This window comes from Fusarium verticillioides, chromosome 5, assembly GCF_000149555.1.
Source record: "Fusarium verticillioides 7600 chromosome 5, whole genome shotgun sequence".
NCBI lineage: Eukaryota > Fungi > Ascomycota > Sordariomycetes > Hypocreales > Nectriaceae > Fusarium > Fusarium verticillioides.
In genome coordinates this window covers 2095685-2122021 of record NC_031679.1, presented here as the reverse complement: position 1 = coordinate 2122021, position 26337 = coordinate 2095685, and the positions used below count along the sequence as shown (strand labels likewise).

At 49.3% G+C, this 26337-nt stretch overlaps 8 protein-coding genes across 18 annotated transcripts; 2 read left to right on the top strand and 6 right to left on the bottom strand.

Annotated features, from left to right (window-relative positions):
• Positions 1 to 271: 271 nt before the first annotated feature.
• On the bottom strand, positions 272 to 3943 carry FVEG_02729 (hypothetical protein). The gene is made up of 3 exons (XM_018890173.1): positions 3229 to 3943; positions 2298 to 3173; positions 272 to 2250 (listed from the first exon to the last, which is right to left on the bottom strand). Exons 1-3 carry the CDS (start codon positions 3312 to 3314, stop codon positions 1140 to 1142), a joined length of 2073 nt encoding a protein of 690 aa, XP_018746452.1. The 5' UTR covers positions 3315 to 3943; the 3' UTR covers positions 272 to 1139.
• A 977-nt stretch (positions 3944 to 4920) lies between these two features.
• FVEG_02730 (hypothetical protein) lies at positions 4921 to 9542 on the bottom strand. Of its 3 annotated transcripts, none has more exons than XM_018890174.1 (4): positions 9431 to 9542; positions 8988 to 9336; positions 6824 to 8888; positions 4921 to 6772 (listed from the first exon to the last, which is right to left on the bottom strand). In XM_018890174.1, exons 2-4 carry the CDS (start codon positions 9040 to 9042, stop codon positions 5398 to 5400), a joined length of 3495 nt encoding a protein of 1164 aa, XP_018746453.1. In that variant the 5' UTR covers positions 9043 to 9336; positions 9431 to 9542; the 3' UTR covers positions 4921 to 5397. The 3 variants fall into 3 exon arrangements, with proteins under 3 accessions (XP_018746453.1, XP_018746454.1, XP_018746455.1); XM_018890175.1 differs by having other exon boundaries at positions 8988 to 9330; XM_018890176.1 differs by lacking the exon at positions 9431 to 9542 and having other exon boundaries at positions 4967 to 6772; positions 6824 to 8882; positions 8988 to 9211.
• A 1764-nt stretch (positions 9543 to 11306) lies between these two features.
• Positions 11307 to 13284, bottom strand: FVEG_02731 (60S ribosomal protein L5). Its single transcript, XM_018890177.1, has 3 exons — positions 13178 to 13284; positions 12973 to 13010; positions 11307 to 12917 (listed from the first exon to the last, which is right to left on the bottom strand). Exons 1-3 carry the CDS (start codon positions 13178 to 13180, stop codon positions 12050 to 12052), a joined length of 909 nt encoding a protein of 302 aa, XP_018746456.1. The 5' UTR covers positions 13181 to 13284; the 3' UTR covers positions 11307 to 12049.
• Positions 13285 to 13444: 160 nt separating this feature from the next.
• Positions 13445 to 14659, top strand: FVEG_02732 (microsomal epoxide hydrolase). Its single transcript, XM_018890178.1, has 2 exons — positions 13445 to 13646; positions 13766 to 14659. The coding sequence occupies exons 1-2, from the start codon at positions 13596 to 13598 to the stop codon at positions 14567 to 14569; spliced, it is 855 nt and encodes a 284-aa protein (XP_018746457.1). The 5' UTR covers positions 13445 to 13595; the 3' UTR covers positions 14570 to 14659.
• On the bottom strand, positions 13506 to 15939 carry FVEG_15124 (hypothetical protein). 3 transcript variants are annotated; one of them, XM_018904228.1, is made up of 2 exons: positions 15760 to 15939; positions 13506 to 15659 (listed from the first exon to the last, which is right to left on the bottom strand). In XM_018904228.1, the coding sequence occupies exon 2, from the start codon at positions 14918 to 14920 to the stop codon at positions 14603 to 14605; it is 318 nt and encodes a 105-aa protein (XP_018746458.1). In that variant the 5' UTR covers positions 14921 to 15659; positions 15760 to 15939; the 3' UTR covers positions 13506 to 14602. The 3 variants fall into 3 exon arrangements, with proteins under 3 accessions (XP_018746458.1, XP_018746459.1, XP_018746460.1); XM_018904229.1 differs by having other exon boundaries at positions 13506 to 15459; positions 15593 to 15931; XM_018904230.1 differs by having other exon boundaries at positions 13506 to 15459; positions 15760 to 15931.
• A 510-nt stretch (positions 15940 to 16449) lies between these two features.
• FVEG_02733 (hypothetical protein) lies at positions 16450 to 18142 on the top strand. The gene has a single exon (XM_018890179.1). The coding sequence runs from the start codon at positions 16645 to 16647 to the stop codon at positions 17908 to 17910; it is 1266 nt and encodes a 421-aa protein (XP_018746461.1). The 5' UTR covers positions 16450 to 16644; the 3' UTR covers positions 17911 to 18142.
• Positions 17951 to 20253, bottom strand: FVEG_02734 (hypothetical protein). 3 transcript variants are annotated; one of them, XM_018890182.1, is made up of 5 exons: positions 20000 to 20238; positions 19867 to 19947; positions 19331 to 19802; positions 19084 to 19281; positions 17951 to 19015 (listed from the first exon to the last, which is right to left on the bottom strand). In XM_018890182.1, exons 3-5 carry the CDS (start codon positions 19468 to 19470, stop codon positions 18142 to 18144), a joined length of 1212 nt encoding a protein of 403 aa, XP_018746464.1. In that variant the 5' UTR covers positions 19471 to 19802; positions 19867 to 19947; positions 20000 to 20238; the 3' UTR covers positions 17951 to 18141. The 3 variants fall into 3 exon arrangements, with proteins under 3 accessions (XP_018746464.1, XP_018746462.1, XP_018746463.1); XM_018890181.1 differs by having other exon boundaries at positions 17954 to 19015; positions 19331 to 19947; positions 20000 to 20104; positions 20167 to 20238; XM_018890180.1 differs by having other exon boundaries at positions 19331 to 19947; positions 20000 to 20253.
• A 149-nt stretch (positions 20254 to 20402) lies between these two features.
• FVEG_02735 (hypothetical protein) lies at positions 20403 to 25380 on the bottom strand. 5 transcript variants are annotated; one of them, XM_018890186.1, is made up of 5 exons: positions 25114 to 25380; positions 24417 to 25067; positions 24098 to 24351; positions 22741 to 23921; positions 20441 to 22680 (listed from the first exon to the last, which is right to left on the bottom strand). In XM_018890186.1, exons 3-5 carry the CDS (start codon positions 24292 to 24294, stop codon positions 20714 to 20716), a joined length of 3345 nt encoding a protein of 1114 aa, XP_018746468.1. In that variant the 5' UTR covers positions 24295 to 24351; positions 24417 to 25067; positions 25114 to 25380; the 3' UTR covers positions 20441 to 20713. The 5 variants fall into 5 exon arrangements, with proteins under 5 accessions (XP_018746465.1, XP_018746469.1, XP_018746467.1 ...); XM_018890185.1 differs by having other exon boundaries at positions 20440 to 22680; positions 24417 to 25380; XM_018890184.1 differs by having other exon boundaries at positions 24098 to 25067.
• Positions 25381 to 26337: the final 957 nt, after the last annotated feature.

Below are 26337 nucleotides of genomic sequence, written 5' to 3'. Positions count from 1 at the left end.
TGCCTGCCGAGCTCCAACTCTTCCGCTTCCATTGTATCCTTATGGGGCCATTTTCATGTACCTACCTATGGAAGGGAAAGTGCAGTAGCCGCACCTGCCACACAAGGTAAACAGTGACACTGCTTCCGAACCGAGACTGGGCAGGCAGGAGATCCCGAATGGGAAGGGAAAGAGACAGCTGACCAATCATAACCTCGCTAATTGTCAGAAACGCCCGACTTTTGGGCTGATGTGGCAGTGAATCGTATGACCTTCCATGGCTTGGGCCACCTGTGGCTCAGAGAGATTACCACTGTCTGACCAACCAAAGTCTGTGTCTTCCAAGTCGGCTTCTAGATCTTCTACAGAGTACCTCGCTTCGTTTATCCAACAAGGTCGAGAACAAAGGGGTTCCTTTCTACCAACCTTTCTTATTATCTTGAATTCCGTGAAAGATGGATATAGAGAATTTGGTTCTTTGCCGACTCGTTCCCTCCTTGCCCTTGTCTTATTCCTACGATAATTCTTCGTTCTGAAGCCCCAATCATCACCAACTGTTGACACTTGACAGAAGTGTATAACGTGGGGGAGGGCCCGAATCGTCTGTTGCTGACACCATTCGCCTTGTTTATTCCTCATTTTAACTTTGACTCTTCTGAGTGATCCGTTTCGTGTTCGTTTTTGGCCGCGAACGTTAGCCCATGTTCCTCCCATCTTTGATTATCTTAGTTGCTGATCATATGTCCCAACTCTCAATCTGTCCACTCATACCCAACAAGCCGTTTCATAACATATGTAAGATATCTGGACCAACAGGTGTGCCCTGATCTCTTTTGTTGGGCATTCTCTTCTCATTCTCACCCCTGTCGATCGTTTCTAATGGCTAGAATACATACGACATGCACATGGTGGATTCAATTTGATAGCCGTTTTATCTCAACCTTGGACAAAAATTACCTACAGAAATTCGACTCTTTTAACCACTCGAACTTTTCACATGAAACCCTCTCCCAATAGACGCCAGGTGTATCATCCGTGCCTACACTATGAGCCTCGCTCTTATCACAGAACACCATCAGCATCCCAAGAATAATCAGACCCGCTATAAAGAATGCAATCGTTGCCCAAGACAATCAGTTGGATAGTATAAATTCATCTCCTCAGGAGTAAGCTCTACCAACCATGATGTCCCCCACTGGTCTTCCAGAAAAGGTCGCATGTCCTGCATTCATTCCTACTCCTTCTCGCACCACGCCCCAACGAACCTCGAGTGTTTCAACGCCGCCTTCTCGCGGTACCCGGTGGCATCGTGCGGTCAGAACCGCCGAACACGTTCCGCCCACTAAAGCGAGTGGGTTACCGGCCGGTTCTCCCCCTTCAACGGAACCACGGGGATCCACCTGCCGGAATGCGAGACCAGCAATGCCGAGACCGAGTAAAGCGAGTAGAACGAGGAGGATAAGTAGCGGTAGGGGGCTGAAGCCAATTCCCGTTGTAGTTCCCTTAATGCCGTCCACGGACACGAGAAGAATGCCCTGACTGAGGAGAAATGCCATCGCGGTAACAAGAAAAAAGAGTATCCAGGATACGGGTCGAGGCAAGGTGAGATACAGTGAAGTTGTCTGTGAACCGAGTGGCTGTCCTGAAGACACGCGCAAAGGAAGCAGGTCCGATGTAAACTGCGAGAGCTCATGAGACAGGTAAAACAAGGTAAGCAGCGCATTACTGGAAAGATACAGCAGACCCAAAAGGAGCTGGGGCAACGCAGCCACAACGGCCATACCAGACCTTGAAGTTCCCACGGGCAGCTCATATACCACTGCCGCCTTGCCGAACCTAGTGAAGGCCTCCTTGGGTTCCTCCACAGCCCATAGCGCCAGAGCCGCAGCTGCCAACCCCACAGGCATGATCCATGTCATGAACCAAATAGCCCATCGGTTGAATGAGGGAACATTAACCCAGCGGCTTGTCTTGGCATACCAGTACTTGCCCTCTCGGTCTCCCCATAATCCCTTCTTGATCTCTTCCTTGGTAATGAGACATGAATCCTGAGTGCTGATATCGGGATCGGCGAGGAACGAGCTCAGAGCATCACCAAGCGTGACGAGTGGGCTGAAAACTTGTCTGGTGAGTGCTAATGCGACAGCAATGGCATAAGTGAGGATGAGAACAACATTTATTAGCGTAATAGCGGCGAGGAGAGGGCCGTTAACATTAAGCGACGATTTAGATTCCTCTGCGTGTTCGGTAGTAATAATTATGGAATTATATCTTCAATTTGTCAGTGACAATACGTCGTCAGATTTTTGGTCGCATACATTACTTGGGAAAGGAGGGCAAACACCATCATGATACCTGACAGTGTTGCCCTAGTCGAAGAGATGAGTGACATATTTCGTACAGATGGGATACCGATGTCGAGCCACTTAAAAGTTGAGTGGGCGTTGTCTACCTCAGCACGAGTCGGGCTGTTGAGGATTTGAACGACATAGTTGGCCCCAGCGAGGAGAATGATGGCAAACACATTCACGGCCGCCAAGATCCCTCTAGCAATACCTTCAACGGTAGTCGAATTACCCTCCATTAACAACGACTCCCATGTTGACATGTGCCCCTGGGCCGAGGCGAGAGCGAGACAAGCCACAGAAGCCACGAGAATCAGGAAAGCCAGGAACATGTTGGCTGCAACACCAGCTCTCCATCCCGTCATAAGTGATCGGGTAGGCTGCGGTCGTTCCTCCACGAGCATCTTCTCCCGTTCAGCCCTCGGAGTACCCGGCCTCGAGTTGTCGGGTGTACTCGAGGCTGAGTGAATAAAGTCGAGTTGAGATTCCCGTGGGCGTTGAAATTGTCCAGGCTCAGGACTATCTGGGATGCGGTGTCTTCGAGCGAGAGTCTCCGGCGTCTCGCCGCGCATGAAGTTGACTACATAGTCAGGGATGATGTCGCTACCAAGAACGCTAGAGACAGAACGACTTATGCTGCCGGCAGCACGGCGAGGAAAAGAGCCCGAACTGTGTGGGATAGAGCGAGAGTTGGACGGTCTGCGAGGGTAATTGGGAATAGAAGATCGTGAGTTGCTGAAGCTGTGAAAGGGCCATCTAACGGTCTGCCGCCCTGAAGAAGTGGTGAAGCCTCGAGTCCGACTAGTCGGGGGTCGTGTAGTTGACGCGGAGCCAGGCTCTTCTGAGATACTATCTCGGATTAGTTGGATGCCGTAGTCAGACATTACTTCTGTTGTTTGAATACCTTTCGAAGTTTTCAAAGTTCATGACTGAGCCAGGCTTCTCCCACACCCATGGTCTAAATGACCGGGTAGAAGGAGGCCCCTCCATCGTATATGTGAGATGGTTTATGAGATGACGGAGGTTTGAGGTTTGATTTGTTCAGAGGCTGTCACACAATGTGGCGAAGTCGATTCGAAGATGTAAGCCAAGGGAGATCAGTTATGTACGACACTCGTTGGTCAACAGTCAAAGTGTGAAGTTGTGATGATCATTGGGTGACATCTGAGGTGAAGATGATGCTGTATGGTCAAAAAGGGTGGAAAGACTACGATGATGAGCGCAGCTCGCCTCAAGGATAGCAAATATGGCAAGGAAACGACAGACTAAACAGAAGGGTAAATGAGTGTAAGAAACGAACGAATAACCAACAGTCGACAGACCGTAACGAATGAAAAGAAGGTCCGTAGAATAGAAGAGAAAGAAGAGGGGAGAGAAGGCCAGGAAGTCGTTGGACCAAAAGAGACGAGAGACACGCTCAAGATCTCGTAACCAGAGAAGTGGTCGAGGGATCCTAGGCTGTACAAGGATCCCGCATGGGACCCCAGCATGGGCCTTGCAAGCATTTGCATGAATTAGATGGACGGGTGGAAGCCAATCAACCCAGCCTGATGAGAACGGGTAACCTGCATATGAGGGTCGTGCTTCTGTTTCGACATCAGTTATGATTACCAGGCCCACGGCCAGGAGCCCAGGAAATGGAATGAGCATCAACCGACGCATCGATATGCTGGGTCGTTTCGTTGCGCCACCCCGGACGGACGATAACAACGATAGCAGCGAGGAGAGAGCGGCTGAGAGCTCTTGATGGGTGGGTAGCTAGCAAAGAAGCGATCGAATCTGTTTGTGGTTTGCTGTCCTCGCATTGCCAGCTCAGCAACCATGTTGCACATATAACTCCTGTATTAAGACAGACGAAACGTAGATCTCACAGCCCAATGACGAAGGCGATGACTGCAAAACTGCAACTTCAACCACATGATTTAGACTTTAATGCAGTCTAGGCCTAATGCGAGGTTTCTTGATTTAGCATCATGACGGCCTGATCAGTGAGCGCATCATCATGATTCCTCCTCATCCTCCTCCCACATCCTCCTGTCAGATACTACCCTGAAAGAAGCCTCGACATGAGGCTGTGCATCCAAGACGGGAATGAAAGCGGACTCGAGAGACTTGTGTGCGAATATAATAGCTTGCATGGCACCCGGTGAAACGACTAAAAAGAAAGAAACGCGCACAGAGGTTGACAAGAGTGAAATATTAACTGAAAGCTGAAGCTCGAGACGTTAGAGATGCAAGAGGTTGTGCTACCCCTGTCGCCCCATAAGGCATGGTTCGCGTTTCATGCTGCCCAAAGCAGAATAGCTCACGTTGCAGGCCGAATTAAGGACTCCAAGTCGCGGACCAACCGAATCTCACCTACGGTTTTGACCAAAACGAAACAGCGGGTGAGCTAGAACTTGTTGCCTTTCTTCCCGTCGTCTCTGGCGTCAAACGAGAATTAATTAATTAATTAATCGATTGATAAGCTGGCATCAGCCCCCGTGCTCATCCCGGCCACAACGCATCGTCTAGATATACATAGGTCTAGAGCTGCACTGCACATCATGCACTACTCGGTACTTGCTCAAGGTTACATGGTGAATATCCACTGAGGATCAGGTTAAACATTGTTCCCCAGAACAAATCCAGGGTCTGTTATTCTCGATGGAAACCTCATTACATATAATACGAAGTAGTATGCATCACACTCTCCAACGCCCCTCATTTAACAGAAATCGACTTCTGTTCGCGACGCTCTATGTATTATTCACTCAATTCCCCAAGGCTATGCACGCATGTTTTTGATCCCGTTCGCGCATTGATAGTATAGTATAGCCACTTCTCTCTTGGAAGAGAACCTATTCATAACTCCCCGCTCAAAGCAAAATAGAACGAAAGGGAAAAGTCAGTCGTTAAAGAGCGCCCTGACTTCTATGCGCATAGCATAGCATGCCACGCCAATCCACATCCTTCTCTCCACCTACTCATGATGATGCACAGGCCATGATCAATCTGCCATGACCACATCTTCTCCTAGCAGAGGCTTGTTTACACAGGCATCATATCGACATCTTTCTTGCAGCTCACTACATCAATCAGCAACCGCGCTCTCGTCCACCACCTCGCCCTGCTTTGCTGCTGATGGAATGCTAATGTTCGCGCGAGACTTGTACTGCGCCTCAGCGAATCGAGCCCAGTGCTCTGGATCGCTCGCCTCCATGCACTTGAAAGCAACATCTCGATCCTCCTTGAATGCCCTCACGGGACCCTTCTCCTTGACTAATTGCCAGATTTCTCCACCGAGGTCCTCAGCCAGTTCAACAAGCATCCTGACGTGTTTAGGATCCGATCCGATATCATCGATTGTGCTGAGGAGGTCAATCTGCTCCTCCTTAATGAGACCGGCACGAAAGCGATGGCCAGCGCGGAGAATTCGGCCTTCTTCCTCAACCAGTATTTTGGCCATGGAGTTGGACCTCGACAGTGGCTTGCCTCCGGTAATTTCGCCTTCATCCTCATTGTCCGACAAAGCCAACGCAGAATCCTCGAGTGGCAATGTGGTTGGCGACTCTTCGCTGCCCTTCGTCCCTGCACGGGGGCGCCTTTGCAATGCAGGATCCTCGCGGGTATCCGGGTACTCGTCCTCGAACCGTTTGATAATTCCTTGCAAAGTGTCGTCGAGGAAAGTTAGCCTGCGGAGGTTGTGATCATCATCAGGATTTGCCCTTGCTTTGATGAGCGCCGGCTGGAGACGTTGGCGGATCTTGCGTGCGCCCATCAATAGGTGCTTTGACATGTCCTTGGCCTTTCCACCTGTGGACAAGTTGACCGCAGGGTTTGATGCTCCGTTCTCAATATCACGAATAAATTCGCCTGATTGTCTCCGTGACTCATCACCACGATTCTTCAGGCAACAAGCAAGCGCCTTGACCACACCAGTACCTCCGATAACATAGTCCTCATCAGGGGCTGAACCGTTATCGTCGTCGCTTTCGTCTTGGTCAAGGACGTCGTGTCCAACGAGATGTGCGAGAACATCAGGATAAGGTGGCAACTTATTCTCGCCAGCCTCTAGGTTGTTCTCGGCAAGCGTCGATGCCAAAACCGCACCTACGTCAGTATCGGGAAGTCGTTCCATGTTACGAAGGCAGTAGGCAACGACTTGCTTAGCCATGGCCTTGACGATCTCCCCCGCATGTTCACTAGGAACCTCGATATCCACACAAATGAGACTCTTTGACACACGAGCCGCGGCAAGTAGAGACGCATAAAGAGCGCAAGCTTCTTCTTGCGCTTCTTCTGTGCTTGCATCGGCAAGCTTGACAATCTCGGCGTTGTTGGTGATATTGATATGTGCCAGCGTTTTAACCTCAGGGAGCACTTCCACTATTGCTATCGCTTGTTCTGGAGTCATTGCAGCATCTTCTAGATGCATACGTTTCAATACCTTCATCTTGGGAAGATATCTATTTACAGTTAGTATCCTTGAGTCGAGCTGAGGTTTATCAAATACATACCTCCTGAGCAGACCAACAGCGCTGGGGGTAGACTGGAACAATGCTGGGTTCTGGGACAAATCAAAGAATCGCAAATTCGGTAGCTTGACCATTACAGGTAAGATCTTGCAGAGTGCCGAAGGCGTCAAGTTACAATCGGCCATGCCGAGTCCCCAGAGCGTTGTATCATTCTCGATGGCTGTTGCCAAGGCTTCAGTGTGCTGGCTGAGATCATTGCCGCCCAAGTCGAGACCTTCGCAGTGGCCCTCTGTAAGGAACTTGACAACATGCTTCATGCCTTCTGCATCGATCTGGTTGTGCGACAAACCGAGTCGTTTCACGCCACATTGAATCAGGCCGTCGACGATTGTTCCAAGCTGCCCCATCGTCAAACCCGTCTGGCCAATGTTGACCAATTCGAGCGTTGATCCCCCCAGCCGCTCTCCCAAAGCAGCGGAGAAGATGCTCGAGATGCTTCGGGGTATATGAACTCCATTGTTGAGTGAACCGTTCTGCTGTGATTGAGGCTGGCGCGGGAATTGAATGTAAGAGACATCGAGGAATTTAAGCGATCGGCATAAATAGATGAAAAGCGAGAGATACTTCCATCCATCAGGACCTATCTTATTGTTCTTAAGGACAAGCCGCTCTACTACGCCGCCTTGGTCCTCATCATCGTGCTTAGGTTTCCGCCGCCTCACAGCTGGTCTCTTGGCTGCCAGCAGACCGGCTAGGATAACTCGTAGACCTTCGTCACCAAGCCCGCTATTCTCTAACAGTATTTCCCTCACAGGGACGATTGCAAGGTAGTCTCCGAGAGTGATGAGATCTGGTAATTGGAGCCAATAATCTGTTAGATCAAGTTTGTTGACCGTGCCAGTCGAGGCATTGAAGTTGGCCGTGTCGGTGAGTTGCTCAGTGATCTTTTTCAGGATTGGCGTTTCGCGAAGCTGGCAGCATCTTCGGTACACTCGCACAGGGTTCGTGGTAGGTGCCGTCTGAGGCTTGTTGGTCTCGGGACCATTGGGCGGCGTTTTTGATTTGGCCGAGTCATCACTGCTATCATAATGTATCTCCATGGGAATGGATCCGTTGGCTTCGGCCAATTTTCGCTTCTTCTCTTTTCTGGCCTTTCGCTCTTCCTCGCTCTTCTTCTTCTTTTCCTTCTTCTTGGTGTTTTCCTCTTTTTTCTCCAACACAGGAGTTGGACTGCCATTGGCCACTTCACTGACTTGTTGAGGCGCTTCAGTCCCTTCCTTCTCGGGTTCCTTTGGTAATGTTTCTCCTGTAGTCTTGACTTCTCCGTTGGTTTCCTTCTGCTCTTCCACAGCCTTTGGGTTCTTCAGGGCCTCGCCCTCACCCTTCTCGGTCAACTTCTTTTTCTGAGTCTTATCGGTCGTTTTAGGTAATGAAGAATCGTGGTCAGCATATTTCGGCTGGGGCGCAATCTCAATATCCACACAGAATGCGACTCTTCTAAGTTTGGCACAAGAGAGCTCCGATATAGGGCATCTTTCCCGACTTTGGTCGACATTCAGAACCACCCTGTCGACAAGGCCATGGCCAAGTTTTCCGCTTTGTGAAAGAGCCCCATTGCTAGAAGAAGACAGGCGCCGGAACATGCCCAAAAAGCCGGGCTGCCCACTCCTGGGCGGAGCTGGTATATAAGGGCCATCGCCTTCGGGTTTCGCAGCATGGGGGAGCACGGCGTTCTTTGTATGTGGCAACTTGGGAGGAACGGGATCTGACGGGGGCGCTGGCGACGATTCTGGTATGGGAGCTGGCGAAGGAGGACCAGCCGGCGGCGTATTAGAGGAAGAGAATTTGGCAGAGATATTGGAGAACCATGAATTGCGACGGTGAGGCGATGTGCCAGGAAAAGTCTGTTTATCTATAGAATTGGAGCGCGAAATTCGTTTTGTAGCTGAAGAGCCATTTGGAGTCGTGGACTGGCCATTGGAGTCTACGGAGGCGTTGTCTGTGGGGGCCGAAGCCGGCGACTTCGGTCTCGAGTTTGCGCCAGGGATCTGTCTTGGAAGAGCTGCTGAGGGAGTTTTGGTGGGCGGTGAATTCCTGGCTGCTTTATCTGTTTACCATGTTAACTCTGGGTCTTGGTCTGAAGCGCCGGAACGAAAGACGCGATGCGCGTTTTGGGGTTTGGGCGAGTGGCGACTGGGAAACATGCCTTTGGAAGCACCATGGGTCATCCAGCTGACATCAACGCCATGAACCTGCTCCATAGTGGGAGGGTAGCCGAGACGGCTGTCTAAGATGTGAACGATATAATGATGATAAGAACTTATACAAGTATTGACAGTGTTTATTAAAGCTGGCGCCGAACTGGAGGAGGTGAAGGGTGAATGAGTAATGAGTAATGAAAGAGGAGAGATTCGACCAGAGAGATAATGATTAGTGAGGTGGTAGTGTTGGGATGGATGCCATCGATGGCTCTAGCCCAGAGTAAAGGTAAGGTGTGGATGGCTAGCGAATCCTGGAGACGGGCTGAATGAGGTATAGTCATGAGCTACCTTAGACTAAGGTTAGTTAGTACTCAAATACAGACAGTAGAGCACCGTTAGCGGTTCGCAAAGTACAGGTACTTTATGTGGACATCCGAGGGGTACCTACTAGGTAAGGTTGGCTTGGTCTGGACTCATAGCACTAAGGTATGGTGGTCTCGACCTGTGAGTTGGAGCAATGACGACGGAGGATGAAAGAGGAGATCGAGCAAGTGATGAATATGTTGTGTTGTATCTCCATAGGTACAAAGTGGAAATGTCGGGGGCAGTTAGTTATGACAACATCCAGTCCAATAGCGGGGTAGGGGTTTGTCACGAGCAGTTGAAATAAGGCACGGGCAGCGCAGCACAGTCCAGCACAACAGCATGAGGTACATTAATTATTCTCTTAGGAGGCATCTATAAGTTGTTTGCAACAATACATACATACAAGGCGACGGTGGTCGGTGAGGCAAACGGCATTTCATCTGAGTTTGTCTTATTATGCTGCTGACCAAGAGGCAAAAGCCCGAACCCTGTTTGCTGATCAAGACTACCTTACCTCTCTCGCCTAGGTACATACGGATGGCAGCCAAGTCACTTGCAGTTCAGGGTCCGACGAAATTTATAATGCCCACAATACTTACCTTACATGGAGGTCCTGTGATACAAATGACGCTGAATAGCGCGCTCTGTCTCGAGCTGAATCTCGAGTCTCACTCAGTGATACAATAAGATGAACATGGCCTCGTCGCCACGCCTTGCTACGGGTAATAAAGGAGGCATTGAGTTCAACAGCCCCAGACAGCCCAGGAAGCAACCGTATGTAAGTAGTTAATATTAAGGGCAAGGTAATTTGTTTTGTATCGGTACACGTTCTTTTACAAGTACCTTGCCTCTCATTCCCTTACCCGCCCGCATGTACCGAGCCGACCGTAGGTACCCCCGGTCGTATCGGGGCCCTCTAACCCGGGCACGGAAGTTTAGTATCAAAATGGACGTCAGTGCAGCGCGCGGTTACTTCAATGATGTAGGGATTGGATCGGATTCATGTGACTGTAAGCGGGCTCTGAGCCCGCCAGCCAACTGTGTTACGGTGCTGTATAAATCCTCAGCGGGATCATGATTGCATTGATTCATGATAAGTCGTTGCACGAGGTCAACATAAACCCTTGTTCACTGCATGCAACTTTCGGCTCAGCCCATCATGAGCAAAAGAGCAAACAAAAGACGTCACCCCTCGCTCACAACCACTCAATTCTTGTGACAGGCGTTACCAGAATTGGTTATGATGAGCTTTGTTCCAGAGACCAGAGTCCGAAAATCCGGCGTCATATTTGAATGCCTCCACTACTATGTACCTTAGTCAGGTCGGTAAGGTTCCATTATGCCCTGAGGTTCGAGTCTTCTGCAGTGTGTCCTAGGCCCTCCATTACTTGGCAGACCATGTCATTAGAGTTCTCGGTTGCACAACATTTTCCAAGGGCGTTACGAAATGGGCAATATCAAGGGGAGGGAAAATGGGGACAAGCAAAGAAATTGTATCCAGAGATGCCGACTTATGCCCTGGCCTGTGCCGAAGTTTTTTTTACCGAACCCTTTGGAGTTTGGACATCATGCAAAGCAGTCTCCCATTTCCTCACATGCGGCATCCGTCTCCAGGCATTTGGTGTACAGCAGTGCAGGGTTGGCATCGTAGGGTATATCCGATCTTCATTTCCCTCGATTGCATCAGTTGAAGAACCCACCGGGTCCAACTGCGGCGGGAGTTTCTATAACGTTACGTTCGGCCCCTTCTCACACACTGAGCAGTGAGCACGCGCCACATTGACCAAAATCGTCACTAATCGCACAGACGGGTATAGACTGAATGATGCTCTCGGCCGCGGAATCATGACCTTCTCCGAGAGTGAAAGGCGGGCCCCCAATTTGCGATTCTCTCGAAATACTGCTCAGTCTGCTGTTATTGATTCTCAACCGGCATGGCCAGGACTAACTAGCATTCATCAGGGTCTTGTTTACTCCATTGAACCCGCATCATGACCATTTCCGAACAGGCGTCTCTGAAATGGGCTCTTTTCCGAGCAATCGAGCAGCCGGTCAGGTCAGTCTGATTTTATTCAGAATCAAATTCCGTATACCAAAATAAGTGCGATACCTATTGTACATATAGAAAATCCGAGATATCCAAAAGCAACCTAATACGGCCAACGGTGCCGGTATCAACTCTATTAGACATTAACTTCGGAACTTTACAAGATTACCTATTAAACGAGAGTCGGATGGGTTCCATTTCCTTCTTCGGTTATCATTTCTCCCAACGGCGGCCAGTGATACGCAACAACGCCAAATGATGACAGCCATGACAAGTGCAGACTATGTCGTACAACCGCAAGAGCCATCTCAACTGGATCGTGGTGCTGAGGTTCATGGCCAAGATTCAGCCCTGAAAATAAGACTCGCACTAATCCTGCAGCTAGACCCGCCAAGGGTAGACTAAGGGTTCTTCATTTCTGCACGCACGCGCACACATAAAACACAACGACTACGCATGGCAAGCATTAGACAGTTGGAGTAATGAGATGCCCGTTCACCACAACTATGGAATTTGGCTGGAAGGTATCTTTTTGGTAATTCATTCATGTGATCCTGGTTACGGACCTTGCCTTTCCATTCCTCGGAACTCCAAACCCAATGCAAAGGTTAACAATCCTCAAATGCCCGTGACCTGATGATATAAAGCAACTTTTTACTCCTGCTGGAGAAGCTCCTGGATACGCTCCTGTACGCGCTGCTCCTTCTCCTCCTTGGTGAGCTTCTTGGTCTTGTACTTCTTGGAGATCTCCTTCCACTCCTCCTTGGTCTTCTTGGGAGCATCACTCTCGGCCTTTTTGAAGGGGTCCTCACGGATGGCGGCGTGGGCCTCAGTGTAGAGGTCCTCAAGACCCTCAGCCTCGACGTCATCGTCGACGTACTTCTGGAACTGACTGCGGAAACGCTCCTCATCGTCGTCGGCGAGGGTCTCCATGTACTCAGCAACATGGCCACCGAAGATGTAGTTTCGGAGGGTGTCGGCATCGAGCTCCTTGGTCTCCATGTCGTAACCGGGGAATCGCTTCTCGGAGTGAGGGACAAGGATACCACCGTCAGAGGCGCCCTTCATGGCACCGAAGACACGGGCACCAGTGGAGGTTCGCTTCAGACCAACATCGAGGAAGACCTTGAAGGGGCGGCGCTCGCCATCATCGGTCTCGGCGGCCTCAGTGAGCTTGAACTCACCGTCAGCCTCCTCGACACCAGTGAAGTCCTCGTCGAGGCCGAGCTTCTTGAGGGCACGGCGGGCGATGAGGAGACCGGTAGCGTAAGCGGCGGCCCAGTTGGTGAGACCGTGCTCGATACCGTAGGCCTTGAGCTCGTGCGAGTAGGCAGAGACAAAGACCTTGTCGCCAGAGATCTCAGAGGTCACGATCTGGCAAATGATGTCCTTGTTGGTGAAGCGGACGACCAGGCGGTACTTGGGAGCATTGTACTTGTTCTTGGCCTGGGTGATGAGGCGCTTTCGGGCGTAGTAATCGGTCTTGCCCTGCTGGCGGCGCTTGTACTTGGTCTGGTAGCGGCTACGAGAGTGTCAGCAATTTCTCAAGGTGAAGAGGAACCCCAGTGTGAACTCACCTGTAGTACGCGCTGTTCTTCACCAACTTGTGGAAGACCTGTCACAAAATCCCCGAGTCAGCAATTTGCGCTTCAGATGCTCTTCTCCTTCCGAAGCAACTTGCGGTGACTCTTTCAGAGCAATTGGCATTTCTGCCGTAAAAGTAAAAAAACACCAAGGGAATTCTTGGGCCAAGATGTTCCCTTGCGATAGGCCTCAACTTACCATCTTGACGGTATTTGCTCAACGACGACTTGAGTGTTGAAGTTTGGAGAGTTGGTGCTGAGAGAGGAATAAGCCGTAAATTCTCAATGGTGGGGGATATAGCCCTAATACATCGCTTAGCTTCATTTGCTCCAGTTTGGACCTGGGTTGGGGACGAGGATATGGATGGTCACGTGTCTGCAGGCTTTTATCTTATCTTATCTCCCCCAGACGCCAACCTAGATGGGGGATCTGCCGAGGCTCCTCGGATACCCCAAGCCTCGGTGGAGTCGTTGTTGGGATAGAATTCTGATGGCAAGAATACGTTGAGTACCTTAGTAGTTGGAAGGTTGAGTTCTTACATATTTCAGAGACTTGTATTAATTGTCTGGTCGCGTACATACAAGCTTAGTCCTTTCCATCTGTCAAGCCGGATATCATGTCAGAGTCCAAGCTCAAAGTCCTGTTGTTCGATATAGGGGGTGTTTGTGTAAGTGGTTCGAGACGTGATGTTTACCGCCGATTGCACTTTACTTCTCGAGGCTCTGGGCGCCTCGATTCTAGAAACGTAGTCGACTATCCCACATACATGATTACTAACTCTTCCAGGTCGTTTCTCCTTTCCAAGCAATCCTCGACTATGAATTAAGCCTGGGGATCCCTCCAGGGTGGGTCAACTATTCGATATCCAGGACTGCTCCCAATGGCTTCTGGCATCGTTTGGAAAAAGGAGAAATCGAGATGAATGAAGAGTTCTTCAGGGGCTTCAGCCAAGACCTTCATGATACCGTCAGATGGGAAACCTTCTATGAGCGAGAGCAAAGCAAAAACCCCAGTCTCCCAAAGGAAACCCCTCCCGTTCCCTCAATCGATGCAGAATGGCTTTTCAACGAGATGATGACCGTTTCTAACAGCCCTGACCCATGGATGTTCCCAGCATTGAGAAAGTTGAAGGAGGATAGGCGATTCATTCTCGCAGCGCTGAGCAATACCGTCATCTTTCCGCCAGGGCATAAACTCCACCTGGACCATTTCTTTGACGAGCCTGTGCGGCAGATATTTGATGTCTTCATTTCTTCCGCCCATGTTGGAATGCGAAAGCCAGATCCGGCCATTTATAAGCTGGCGCTCGACCGAGTAAACGAATTCGCGAAAGCCAATGCTCTTTCAGCTCGGGGGAAAAGCTTGAACTGGGAGGCTGGTATCAAGGCAGAGGAAGTAATTTTTCTCGATGACATCGGGGAGAATTTGAAGGAGGCACGCAGGCAAGGACTGCGAACAATAAAGGTGAACCTTGGTCGTGCATTCGAGGCCGTGGATGAGCTGGAGAGAGTGACTGGGTTGAAGCTCGCTGGTGATCATCCAAGGATATCCATCCGAGGGAAGGCTCAGAAAGTTAAGGCAAAAATGTGAGATAGATTTGGGAATATTCAAAACACTCGCATATCAAACCTTCCTGGCGATATAGACGTAGAAAATATCAGATACTTCGACCTTGCCATCATCTGCAGCATTGTGCCACTCTTCCTTAAAATATTCCCTCCCTTTAACTCTCAACTCTTCCGTTACGATTGAGGCAGTCAGAGGGCCATTGACAACGTAGTCAAACTGCTCATCTGCCTTGTCAAGACCGAGATACGTTGAGCCAAGTCCAACAATCTTTTCCAAAGTCCCAACCCTTTCGACAACGAAACCACAACTTTCCAGTATCTCACTAAAAGACTCTTTAGACTTGATCCAGGTTCGGTTGGAGGGGAATGGCATGCCCAATCGGCGAGCGACTTTCTCTAATAGCAGGCCTGAGCGAAGGTTATACTCATGAGTGATATCGATCGCAACTCTGCCGCCTAGCTTGAGATACTCCCGCCAATGGGCGACAACTTCCTTTGGGTTTTTGAACAGAACAAAGGCGTTTTAGCATAGAATGAGATCGACGCTGCCCCTGTCGGCATTTGGGCAACCAGTCAAGTCAGTGACGCTGTGTCGTACAAGTCTCAAGCGGCGATCCAATGTTTCGTCGTGATCCAGCTTCTTGCGTGCTTCCGAGAGCATCGCTTCAGTTATATCGACACCAACGACAATCCCGTCATCGCCGATGTGTCTTGCTGCAATGACAGCCTCCAGGCCAGTTCCACAGGCGAGGTCTAGAACGCGATCGCCGGGTTTGATGGGAACAAGTTCCATGAATCGCTTGCTGTAGTCGGGATGCCAAGAGTCCTCATAGTTGGTTGCTCGTTCAGTCTACATGCGCTGAGCGGCATCTGATTGACTTTCTGTCGAAGGCATGACGAGAGTCTTTGTACCTAATCAAGATTGTGAAAGTATCAGCCAATACAGCTTTAATGGTACCTAGTGATAAGTTTGTCGGCCGATTCAAATGATGGGCTATCTTTGTGTTTCCGAGAGTCAATTGTGAGATGTATTCTGGGTTGATACCTTGGGACCGGGGTGTTGTTACACCGATTACTGTTATACTGTATGAGTACTTTAGTACGGTACCTACCTAAGGTAGTCAAGTATTCTCGTTGATTAGCTCCTCATCATCTCTCAATTTTCCCAGTACAACCGCGAATCGCTATAATTCAGCTACAGAAACAACTCACCTCATGATCAACTCCCTCCAAGTCATTCATAGATTTGATGGTTCAATCTAGGTCGCTTCTGCAGAAGTGACGCCATGCTAGGGAAGCTATACCCACAACTCGCAACGGCCCGTCCGCGTGGCTGTGATGCGATATCACTTCACCACTGAAGAACGCCCCATGAGTGGTATTGCGCATTTGAGAAACACCAATTTTAGTTAGAGAGGGAACTAGGACTGAATTTGACTCGAGGCGCCCTCGGATGCCTCGTGACCCTTGATGGTACGACTCGCAGGGGGGCGCAGAGGTTTCGAGACAAGGGTATGTAGAACCAACTGCATAAACTAGTCAGTATCTGCTAGCATCCATCCATCTATCCCTTGGAATGGCACCCTCAGACTTGAGGCAGCCGCTCACTGACACCTCAGCAATGGTTCGGGCCAAGATAGAGGTCAGTATGTCAGTAGTGCTCTTGCCATGGATGAATGGCATCGTTACCACTGAGTGAGTGTATGTAAGTAAGTGAGATCGACAATCAGACTATCACAGACGGAAAGAACTATATAAGGGAAAATAATAGATGATAACTCTTCTCACCAAGAACATCATATCATCCAACGTCTTTCTACTCAGACTCCACCCAGCTGAAATCCTCCCCGGCCTGTTTTCACGACCACGGTCTGTGAGGCAGACACATCGTGCAATAGTAGAAACTTTGGAGGCCCTCCTCGCAGACACTGCCCCCAAAAGGCGCGGGCGCCTAGAGATACCCTCATCAAGTTACCTATATATGCTCAATCTTACCTGCGCTACAAGCATCGTGTTGGCATAGAAACCATCCCCAGCCTTTCCTTCTCGCAGCTCGATCCCAGTGAAATCGAAGCTCAGCTTCTGGACTTGTCCAATATGACCCCTACCACTTCCCAGATTTCTTGGCCAACTACTACTGCCTCCCTCTGCGAGCTACTCAATATCGATACTGACGTGAAAAAGTGCCATGCCTCGACGCAGAAGAAGGCTCGTTGCCAGCACCCAGTCAGCAAAGCCAACTCGGCTCATATCGCTTGTCTCTTGGAGAAAGCAGTCGCTCAAGGAAGCTTTTCTGCTGCTCAGGCTACACTCCAAGAAGTCTCTTACTTGATCATGTGTTGTCGGTATGAACATCGAGACCAAGGCCCCCCTCGTTTGTCAGAGTGGGAGACAGTCCTCAAGCCCCTTAAAGTGGTGCATATCAAGAATGAAGACGAGGAAGATACTCTCAAAACCGAGAAAGAAACAGATAATACATCACCAACCACTTGTGTTATTTCATCGCAACAACAGATTCAACTCAGGGGCAATACATCTATAACTACTTCCACTCATCGTCGTCGCAGATCCCAGTCGTCCCCTTCTACTCCAGCAAAACCATCCCCAAAGCTTTTACTACCCAAATTACCTTCACCTAAGAGTCCCAAATCGCCACATGAGTTCGAGGACTTCTCCCGTCCCCGGTCGACCCTAGAAATCAATAAAGCGATAAAGAAGCGACTTCTTGAACCCTTGACCGAAACGGAGACGAAGAATGGAGGCTACATCTACCTCTATACCTTTCCTGAGAGTTACCACGACGCACATCCCTATATCAAGATAGGCTATTCTCAAGACGTCAGTAAACGTATGCGAGATTGGAAAAAACAGTGCGGCTACGAAGCAAAAGTGCTCGGTGAGTTTCCGGCCGAGCATTACGTCAAGGTTGAGAGAATTGTGCATGCTCAGCTCTGGAACCAAAGGAAGAGAGAAAAAGCATGCCCAGCTTGCAACGTTCGCCACGAGGAGTGGTTCAAGGTGGAGGCTATGACTGCCTCAAAGATCATTGCCTTATGGACTGGCTGGATGAGGCGAGAGCCATATGATGGAGAGGGCAATATCCTGGATAAATGGCGTATCAGAATTGAGGGCCTTGACATGGCTAATCCTGATTGTTGGGACTTGCTCGTTAAGGGGCTTTTCGATGATGATGTCGAAGAGTCTGAGCTGTCGGAGGGAGATAGCTTTGCGTGGTCAAGTGACGAACAGTCCGAGATCTCTGAGGAAGATGCTCTGGGAGGTTACGATACTGAAAACCCCGAGTTTACTTTGACTGACGACGAATCTGACGATGGGGCATATGTGGAAGATGATGAGCGATAAACCCATGGTATTACAGGACATTTGGCACGATTTTAAGATATGGATGGCGAATATTGGCATTTTCTAGGAGTCATGATGGTGTTTTCTAAAGCTTTCTCTGAGATTAAATATGATACCCTGCAATCCCGATGCTCACTTCAACCGCCTCTCGCCCATGCTTTAATGAGATCATATACACGTCTCCAGGGCCCAGTCGTTGATAAAGGGCAGTGACTCCAGTAAAGAAATCAATCAGAGATTTAAGATCTTCCATGGCATCTCTTCCAAGAGTCCTAGAGACCAAGTCGGTTTCAGTGCATCCTGATATGTATCTTCCCCAACTTCTCTCCACGACCCGTTGAATCTGGACTCGAGCCAGCATTTTAGCCAACGTATTTCCTTTATTAGTTTTAACATGCTAGTCATCTCGTTCGGGGACTCTTCCTCGAGTGTTGAAAAGACAACTCGTTTCACCGCTGCCCTGCGCAATCGTGTGGCTTCTTCATAACATGATACCATTTGATCTAGTATGTTGGTGAGATCCAACGTCTGTCGAATAGACTTAGTATCCCAGTCAGGAATCTCAACAAGAAGTAGCTTTGCAGCTTGTAACATGACATAGAGAATTTGATCGTGTGTGAGTATTGAACGGCGCAATAGCAGATCAACGGGCGAGCCAAGAAGAATGTCGAAAAAAGACTGCATTGCGTCAAGGCAGTTGCTTAAGCATGTCAAAAGATAGACGAATTGAGGAACGCCCTCGTCAGGGTGGCATGCCACGATAATTGCTGGCTCAAAGAGACGCACTAGGAGGTACAAACGGTAAAGCTCAAACGTCTGGCCGTAAGTTTCAACATTGCCGTTAGGGACTGACTCTGCTAGACGGCTCAGGTCGTTGCGAAAACGACTTCCAGTTCCTTCGAGAAGAACAGCATATGGGCTCAACAGCGTACGCTCATGTGGCTCGCCAAAGCTTCTTGAAAGTCTTTCGCCCATCTGAACGAACCGAACGACATACTCTATTGAATGATCAGATGGGGTTGCCTGTGCTTGGGAGACAATCTTGAGATAAATTTCCATGTTGGGTATGTCGAGAGGATTTCTTCGCGATTGTCTCGTTGAGATTCTGGAAGCCTTTGTTAGATTAAAAGAAAGGAATACTGGTTAGCGGTTAGTGGTTACTGGTAGACTCACATTGAGAGAACGCAATAAAGCCCAAGAAGAGCTCGTATTTTCTCCAATAGTGTTGTCATTTGTTCTTTGTCAGATGTTCCTGAGCTCATTCTTTGAACTGATGACATGTCTTGTGTGACACCCAAGTTATGTGCATAGCCAAGAGTAAGATAGGCCAGATTTATGACCTGACTATTGTCGATGTGACATCTGTGAGCCCTATGGATCATGAGTGTGAATCTGTTTCACCAGCATGACATCCACTTACCAAGCAATAATCACCAATACACCCTGCAGTATGTCCAAGGCCTTGTCTCCTTCGACCATTACTCTGAAGCTCAGATATGCGAGTATGTTGCGTCTCGCTTTGGCCACCTCGGCTTCAGATAATGGCGCAGCGGCAATCATGATAGCACGAAATAGAAATGGACAGCTTTTGTGCAGCGATTCTGCAGTGTGATGACTCCCGACTGTCACGAAGGGGAACTGGGAGGTGAACTCTTCATGGAAGAACCTAAGAACTTGAGCTGCTTGTGGCCATGATAGCCCAAATGGAGGCTTCGAAGTGCCCCTATCTACATTTGTATTTGCCTGGGTTGGATTCCTGGAAGACTTATCATATCCCAGTTCTTCCTGGTTGCTATCGCTGTCTCGGCCTGGCTGCTGCGCTCGGTTTCTATGGCTTAAAATAGCAAACTCTTGCGAACTCTTTGTTCCCACAGCAATGACTTGTTCTTGCTCTTCGGAAGTTATAATGTTCATGGTAATCAGCTTTACGTCTCATACAAGTTCACGTCATCATACCCCTTTGCGTGGTTAATTATCCGGGATCTTCTCAGGCTCCTCGTATCCTGTGGAGAGCAGTCCTTCTTCATAGCCTCACACCTTCATCTGTTAGTATGAAACAATCATAGAAATAGACTGAGAGATATAGTACCTATCGCAAACGTGCTTCTCCAGATTCCCTTCCCGGAAGTGACATTTTGCTTTGACTCTTGCGCAAGGAGCGCACGCTCGTTGTCGGCGAGGAGGACTGGGATTTCTGCCGACCATGGTGGCATTTATTAATAACAATTGAATTCAAGTAGCTCCAGGTCAACTTGCAATCCCGAGATTCAGGTCAGTTCGCTCGTCGTTCATAGAAGCCGTCTATCATTACTGTACCTCACAGTGGCGCAACCGGGATAAAGATTAGCCCGAAAATGCTCTGGCGGGATAGAGTACTGCCTTACCTCAGTACCTACGCACCTACGTACCTACTAGGTACCTAGTCAAAAGTAGACTTAACCATTTTCACAGAGTCCCATATCATCCTTTCGGTTAGGAAAGAATGGCGACGAATGAGGTTTATACGCCACCTACGAAGCGCTTAATTGAATGGCAATCTTAATCAGTTTCATATACACACGGACATATATTTTCAAAGAGCAATAAGTGCGCCTCTCGCCTTTATAGATAGATGAGTGCCCTCCCTAACCATCCAACTCTGGATTGTTGCGGCCAGACCTAGTCCCTTCCCCCCAAAAAAAGGTATCTATTTTCAAAAAGCAAACTTGTCAAGATGCCGATAGCACTTGTTTCCAGAACGCCTCGCATAGGAACAAAAATCCTAAATTATCCCATTCCCACCAAGAAAGAACACCCAAAGACTCTATTCATCATCCGATATGTCGATGACTGGTGTCGGGGGTAGCCTTGGTTGCCTACTAACATGCCCATTAACCGAACCCTTAGGTTGCGGTGCTGGTGAATCGTCATCAGACTCCTCCGGCTCCCATACTGCAGACCACGCTCCATCAGGAGCCACTTTGATGTTTCTTGTCCGAGTGTCGCCATTGCTGATCAGTGAACGCCTAACTGCTGCGAGATAATCGTCCACCAAGAGACTGATAGGACGTGCATCGAGTCCGCATATTGGACAACCCCATCTGTCCACCAACGAAGGTTCTTCCCCCTGTTGCTGCGGGCCGCCCCCTTTTTGAGGCTCTTTTCCACTTCTGGTCCCCAAGAACGTTTCTAGATCAAAACATTCCAAGTGCTTGCATTGACCGCCCCTCACGGGAACCGCAACCCTCTGCTTACTGAAGGGGTCTGCCAAGGAGATTGGCAGAGTCTCGTCCTGGACGATGATGTCGTCTGAATCCGAGGGACGCAAGCGCCGTATTATCTTGAGCTTCGTTTCCTCTGTTGGGAAGTGCCGTGACTGTATAAGGTCGGTAATCGCCTTATGGCTCATTGTCTCCACTATCTCAATCGCCATAAAATGCTTATACCCCGGCTTGGAATTCTGTTCAACAGCAGGATAGCTGATGGTCATCTTGTTCTCACCCTCAACTAAGAAATCTGTCAACTCCAGCGGCTGATCTTTATGAAAATGTTGTTTGCGTCGCAGCTCAAGGGACTTTGAATTCAGGTCAAAAAATATATGGCTAGGCCAGCATGTTGCAGACATCACCCAATCTGACTCGCATGGTTCAGCTTGTGTCTCAGGTTGCACAATCATACGCAGCCGGTAGCGACGAGAGCCCTCGGAATAGTAGCAAAATGGAAGACCAATGCCCTCGATTTTCTTTGCTAACTTTTGTATCTGTTCTTTTGTCACGTAGAAAGACAAAGACCGCAGTCCCCTTTGAGGCTCAAGGGCTAGGGGTTGGTATACTAGCTGTCTGACAAACTGATAGTGTCGAATTTTGCCAGGAATCAAGGGAACACGCCTGGGACTGCGTACACCGACATGCTGCAACCCAACTTGAAGTGAGCCATAGCCATACGGGCTAGCTGGATATTCGGCTTCCGGTATTTGCTGGACGGGCCCAGTCAGTGAATGCGGGTAGCTAGCGACCGGTACCTGATATGCTGGATTTCGTGGCCCAATCGGCTGAGCGGAATAAACATGAGCTGGCGGAGCTGGCATCATGTTATATTGCGGATTAGATGCCATACGAGGCGGGTTTAATTGATTGTATGCCATTTGAAACTGCGGGGACTGCATGGGCTGGCCATGGTGGTGAGGGCTCATCTGCGAAACTGGACTCGAGACTTGCGGCGTTCCTGCGAGCTGGTGTTGCGGTGCTTGGTTTTCGGTGTATGTCCCGTAAGGGGCAGGAAGCGTCTGGGATGGATGTGCAAAGGAGGCTGCTCGTCGTTGCAATAGAGGATTGTTTGGCGGTAAAATAGCTGTTCGTGATGGGCCATTCGATGGAATGATAGGAGTGTTGTTAGTCGTGACAGGAGATCCGCGGTTTGGTAGTATCGGGAGCGACCCAGCGCTTGATGACCTGGGCAATGGATGCTGTGGTAACTGGGGAGACTGGTGGACAGTGGCGAAATGAGGCGACGATGTTGTAGTATCAGTTTGGATGTGGAGGTGATTCGGCCGTCGTGGTCTCTGGATCCCGCTGACACTGTTGCCTGTAGAAGGCGGGTGGCTATTCACAGACCCCGGGCTTACCAACCTTGGGTCGCCTACGGAAGGCCTAACAGCGAATGCATCGAAATGTGACGGAAGGGGAGGAGATGAAGCAGGTGCGGTATGCACGGGATAAGATGGGTTAGCTGCTGTAGGCGGTAGAGATTGATGTCCACGTTGTGCAGCTATATGAGCACTCGAGCCTGCATCTTTTAGCCGGAAGAGTGAGTATTTCGTTAAAATAGAAAGCGGATTCTAGGGAAACGTACTGGATGTTGCTCGTTGAGCCGCGGATATAACAAGGTCCCGGTATTTCATCGCGATTGTCTCCCTCGCGCGTTTGAGGGTTTCAGGAGCCTCAACGCGAGCCTCGTATGCAGCTTCGTCCAGCCTATCCTGATCAAAAATGGCGTTCATCGCAGCTGCCACAGGGCCGTCATTTACGCCAAGGCTCCTGCGGCTCATGGTGAACAGCATAGACTGTAGACCTTTGGCTCGGCAACGTAGGACGAATATCAGCTCGTATGCGAGCAAAGGATACTTTCGTGCCAGAACATTTTGTGAGAGCGATTGCCAGGTTGTTGCTAGTTGGATGAGAAATGCAGAAATGTCTCTAGCCGCTTCTGTATTGGGGAAAACCCTTGAGAACTCAGCAATGGTACTGGGAAAATTGGCAAACCATTGCAGATGTGCATGGGACATGTGTTCATTCTTCCTAAGAATGGTTTGCGCTACGTCGAAGGCAGCATCCAGCAGATTTGGCTGCACTAATCCATGGAAGAGCGCATGAATCGGCCCTCTATTTAAGGACCAAGCACAAAGTGCCTGGTGAAAAGCAATGTAGAAGAAATCTTCGTTCTGGCATGCTTCCGCCAAGATCCTGTATCGTGGTTTTTCAACTGTCTCATTCAGGAGCCCGGCATGGGCAGCTTGTGCCATGCGGTGGTCGATCGAGTTGGACCATTTTAGACAGATATTGCGGTCTCTGGAATTTCCCGGGCTTGTTGCTTCTTGGACCCGAGGGCGCTTTGCTTGATGATCAATAGCAGTGGCTGGTCTGATATGCTGTCTCGAGTTCGTTTCTAGAGGCACTCCTGGATTTTGAGGGCGTATTTCTATGTGGGAGAGCGGCGAGGCGGTTGCCTGAGGAGCTTGATCAGCCAACGTAGGGCCAGTCGCCGTAGGTTGAATTGTCGCTTGAGTGACGTAGTTTTGCTGTGGCATAGAAGTCCTGGGCTGCAAGGAGATGGCGGCCGTAGAGCTTGGGTAGTTGGTATTAGTCGCGACGTGTGTCGAGTCGCTTTGGTTCATGTTACTATTGGAGACTGGCCCCCCGGGCCCTGCGCTTCCTACGTGAGCGCTTGGATCGGGATTAGTGCAGTCGGTTTGATTCGAGACATTCGGGCTCGGTGCGTCGGTCAGCGCCGGTGAGGGTAGGACGGTCGAAGCTCTATGAAACCGAGTCAGAAATGTTGGAGAATGTAAGCAATGTCAGCGTTGGTGGCGATAGTGCGAATCCTAGAAGGAGATGCAAGGCTACGAGACGCAGCCGAGGATCTGTTTCTTGGCAAAACAACATGCCTGAGACGATGGGAAAGGATATTTAGTTAGGGGAAGATCATATACCTTGCTGATTCTCCGGCACCTGGTTGTTGTTCGGATGATTGCTCGGTCGGGTGATTATCGCGATGTATGTCATTGTCGTTCTGGGTTGGGGGAGCAGCGTCAGACACCTTTCTCTTTTTGTTCCGTTGCCAGGAATTACTGGAGGCTACTGGAGCGAGTCTAGTAGGGTTGGTTGTTGCGGATGGGTCCCCTGTCATCCATGAGCGAGCGCGACCACCAAGGAGGAAATTGACAGTTTGGTTGGAGGAAGCGATCTGTTGAGCATCGGGTGAAGGGTTAGCCCGTGACTGATTCGACTTTGAGGTATGTGGCATTTCACGGATGTATGGTTTTTTTTTTGTATGAAGGTCTGGGTCACGATGTAGAGTTGCTGCGAAACCTGGGCGCGGAACACTACTTGAAATCATGCTTCAACGTCGCCGCTTTTTGAAGTCGAGTGCCGCAAAGTCAATCATGGTTCAGCGAAGTGAATTCGCACGATCAAGGCAGCGAGGGTCGTGAATCAACATCGAGAGCGAAGTGGTTTGAGGTGAGTGAAGTCAAGCACAAGACAAGGCAAATAGCGATGTTGTCAGCGCAGCTCGACGAGCAAAACCAACCCAATAGCACAGCCTGCGGCGGAAGAAATTTGAGGTCGAAGAAAGGTCGATATCAAGAGCAGCAGACTTATGAGAGGGTTGGGTGAGGTAGGTAGATGGTTGGATGGTTGGATGGTTGGATGACTGGATGACTGGATGGATGGGAGATGTGTGAATATTGTTGGTCGGAGGCAAGCGGAGAAACCCTGTGGCATCGCCAACGATTAAACCTAGGTGGCAGCCCAATTTCGAATAACGTTAGTTGCTAATAATGGGAAAGGCGCAAGCGCAAGGCAGGCGAGCCTTCCATGGCAGAGATATTATTGAACAAAGGAAAATAGGTAAGGTAGATAGGTATCTTGGGTGGCGCCAACCGACCTTACGAAGGAAGGCTTCAGCTATCAACAAACAAACAAAGAAACGAGGGGAAGAGCAAACCTAAGAGGTAGGTAAGGTAGGTACCTACGACAAATACGCAATACATGCATACATGGTAGGTACTTTCCTACCTACGTCTTGTAGTTTCTGAGGGCGTATGTAGCTGCAGCCAGCCGATATTCAAGTTCTCGAGTGGCTGATGGGTACTTACCTACTACCCAGTACATAGTAGGTACCTACCTAGGTATTCTTGGTGGAAGTCTTCATTAATGTTCACAATTGCACTGCATGTCTCAGGCCTACAGCATGAACCATATGCCCCATTGTGAACTTATTCCAAAATAGATGTTTATCGACGTCTGTATCCGTACCCTTGAATGTTTTCTTTCTTATCGAGATGCTCCCTCTCAAAAGACCAAGTTTGAATTTAAACTACCGCAATTTTCGGTTAGACCATTGCTTGGGGTACATTATCATATTACGTATGTGACTCAGCGCAACTACCTACCTCTACCTACTAGGTTAAGTATGGACCCTTCCTTTTTGTCTGAGAAAATAAGTGTGAGAGCGGGGAGAATGTGATGTGATGTGATCTTGGCATTGACGTTGGCGTTGACTGGGTTCTCGTTTATTTAAACTCTGGTGAACTAACTTAAAAACGTCCTATGTGCCTAGTAGGATGGATTTGTCCATTATCGTACACCATAACATTGGATTCGTCGTTGATTATTTGCCTCGAATCGTTGGCTTGGATACACACCGTGTGGAATTCCACTTCTCACCACACGACGACTTATGTTGCCTTTTGCTTCAGCCAGCCAAAAGTCTTGTTGTGCACAAACTATATCGGTTTGAAGAATTATGCGTTACACGACCTGCACCGTGCCTCGTTTCCTCATATGAATGACAAGTAATCGGAAGTAGATTGGCTGGTTGATAACCAAAGCCCCGTGAGTTCAACAACACTGTAATTTCCGTTTGCTACAAACCGTCTGCTCATATAAAAGCAGGCCCCTATCACAATTCCGGAGAGCCATGATCATGCTAACGTTGGGATAGATTATCAAGACAGAGCAAACAATCCTGTAAGTAGGTTGTCATAGCAAGTACATGCCAACGATAGCTTGTCCTCAAAGGTGACTGTCTACCACCCAGGATTATAATTCAGCTTGACATGGGTATCAATGGGGCCTGGCCTCAGGGAGCAAGAAAACACCGAACCTTGATGTACGGTGTCGAAATAAACTTAGTAAATAGAGTACTAAATTCAGGCTAAGTTTACAT

Excerpts from the sequence above, each read along its gene's own strand:
- FVEG_02729 (XM_018890173.1), bottom strand. The coding sequence starts at position 3,314 with ATGGAGGGGCCTCCTTCTACCCGGTCATTTAGACCATGGGTGTGGGAG. Across the intron at positions 3,174-3,228 it reads AACTTTGAAAACTTCGAAAG|TATCTCAGAAGAGCCTGGCT; the intron begins GTATTCAAACAA and ends AATCCGAGATAG. Across the intron at positions 2,251-2,297 it reads GCCCTCCTTTCCCAAGTAAT|ATATAATTCCATAATTATTA; the intron begins GTATGCGACCAA and ends GACAAATTGAAG.
- FVEG_02730 (XM_018890174.1), bottom strand. The coding sequence starts at position 9,042 with ATGGAGCAGGTTCATGGCGTTGATGTCAGCTGGATGACCCATGGTGCT. Across the intron at positions 8,889-8,987 it reads GACCCATGGTGCTTCCAAAG|ATAAAGCAGCCAGGAATTCA; the intron begins GCATGTTTCCCA and ends CATGGTAAACAG. Across the intron at positions 6,773-6,823 it reads GCTGTTGGTCTGCTCAGGAG|ATATCTTCCCAAGATGAAGG; the intron begins GTATGTATTTGA and ends AACTGTAAATAG.
- FVEG_02731 (XM_018890177.1), bottom strand. Across the intron at positions 12,918-12,972 it reads AAGAACAGCGCGTACTACAG|CCGCTACCAGACCAAGTACA; the intron begins GTGAGTTCACAC and ends ACACTCTCGTAG.
- FVEG_02732 (XM_018890178.1), top strand. The coding sequence starts at position 13,596 with ATGTCAGAGTCCAAGCTCAAAGTCCTGTTGTTCGATATAGGGGGTGTT. Across the intron at positions 13,647-13,765 it reads TCGATATAGGGGGTGTTTGT|GTCGTTTCTCCTTTCCAAGC; the intron begins GTAAGTGGTTCG and ends TAACTCTTCCAG.
- FVEG_15124 (XM_018904228.1), bottom strand. The coding sequence starts at position 14,920 with ATGCCATTCCCCTCCAACCGAACCTGGATCAAGTCTAAAGAGTCTTTT.
- FVEG_02733 (XM_018890179.1), top strand. The coding sequence starts at position 16,645 with ATGACCCCTACCACTTCCCAGATTTCTTGGCCAACTACTACTGCCTCC.
- FVEG_02734 (XM_018890180.1), bottom strand. The coding sequence starts at position 19,824 with ATGAACATTATAACTTCCGAAGAGCAAGAACAAGTCATTGCTGTGGGA. Across the intron at positions 19,282-19,330 it reads GTATTGGTGATTATTGCTTG|GGCTCACAGATGTCACATCG; the intron begins GTAAGTGGATGT and ends CATGATCCATAG. Across the intron at positions 19,016-19,083 it reads CTTTATTGCGTTCTCTCAAT|AATCTCAACGAGACAATCGC; the intron begins GTGAGTCTACCA and ends AAAGGCTTCCAG.
- FVEG_02735 (XM_018890183.1), bottom strand. The coding sequence starts at position 24,504 with ATGATTTCAAGTAGTGTTCCGCGCCCAGGTTTCGCAGCAACTCTACAT. Across the intron at positions 23,922-24,097 it reads GGTGCCGGAGAATCAGCAAG|AGCTTCGACCGTCCTACCCT; the intron begins GTATATGATCTT and ends TCGGTTTCATAG. Across the intron at positions 22,681-22,740 it reads GGCTCAACGAGCAACATCCA|ATGCAGGCTCGAGTGCTCAT; the intron begins GTACGTTTCCCT and ends TCCGGCTAAAAG.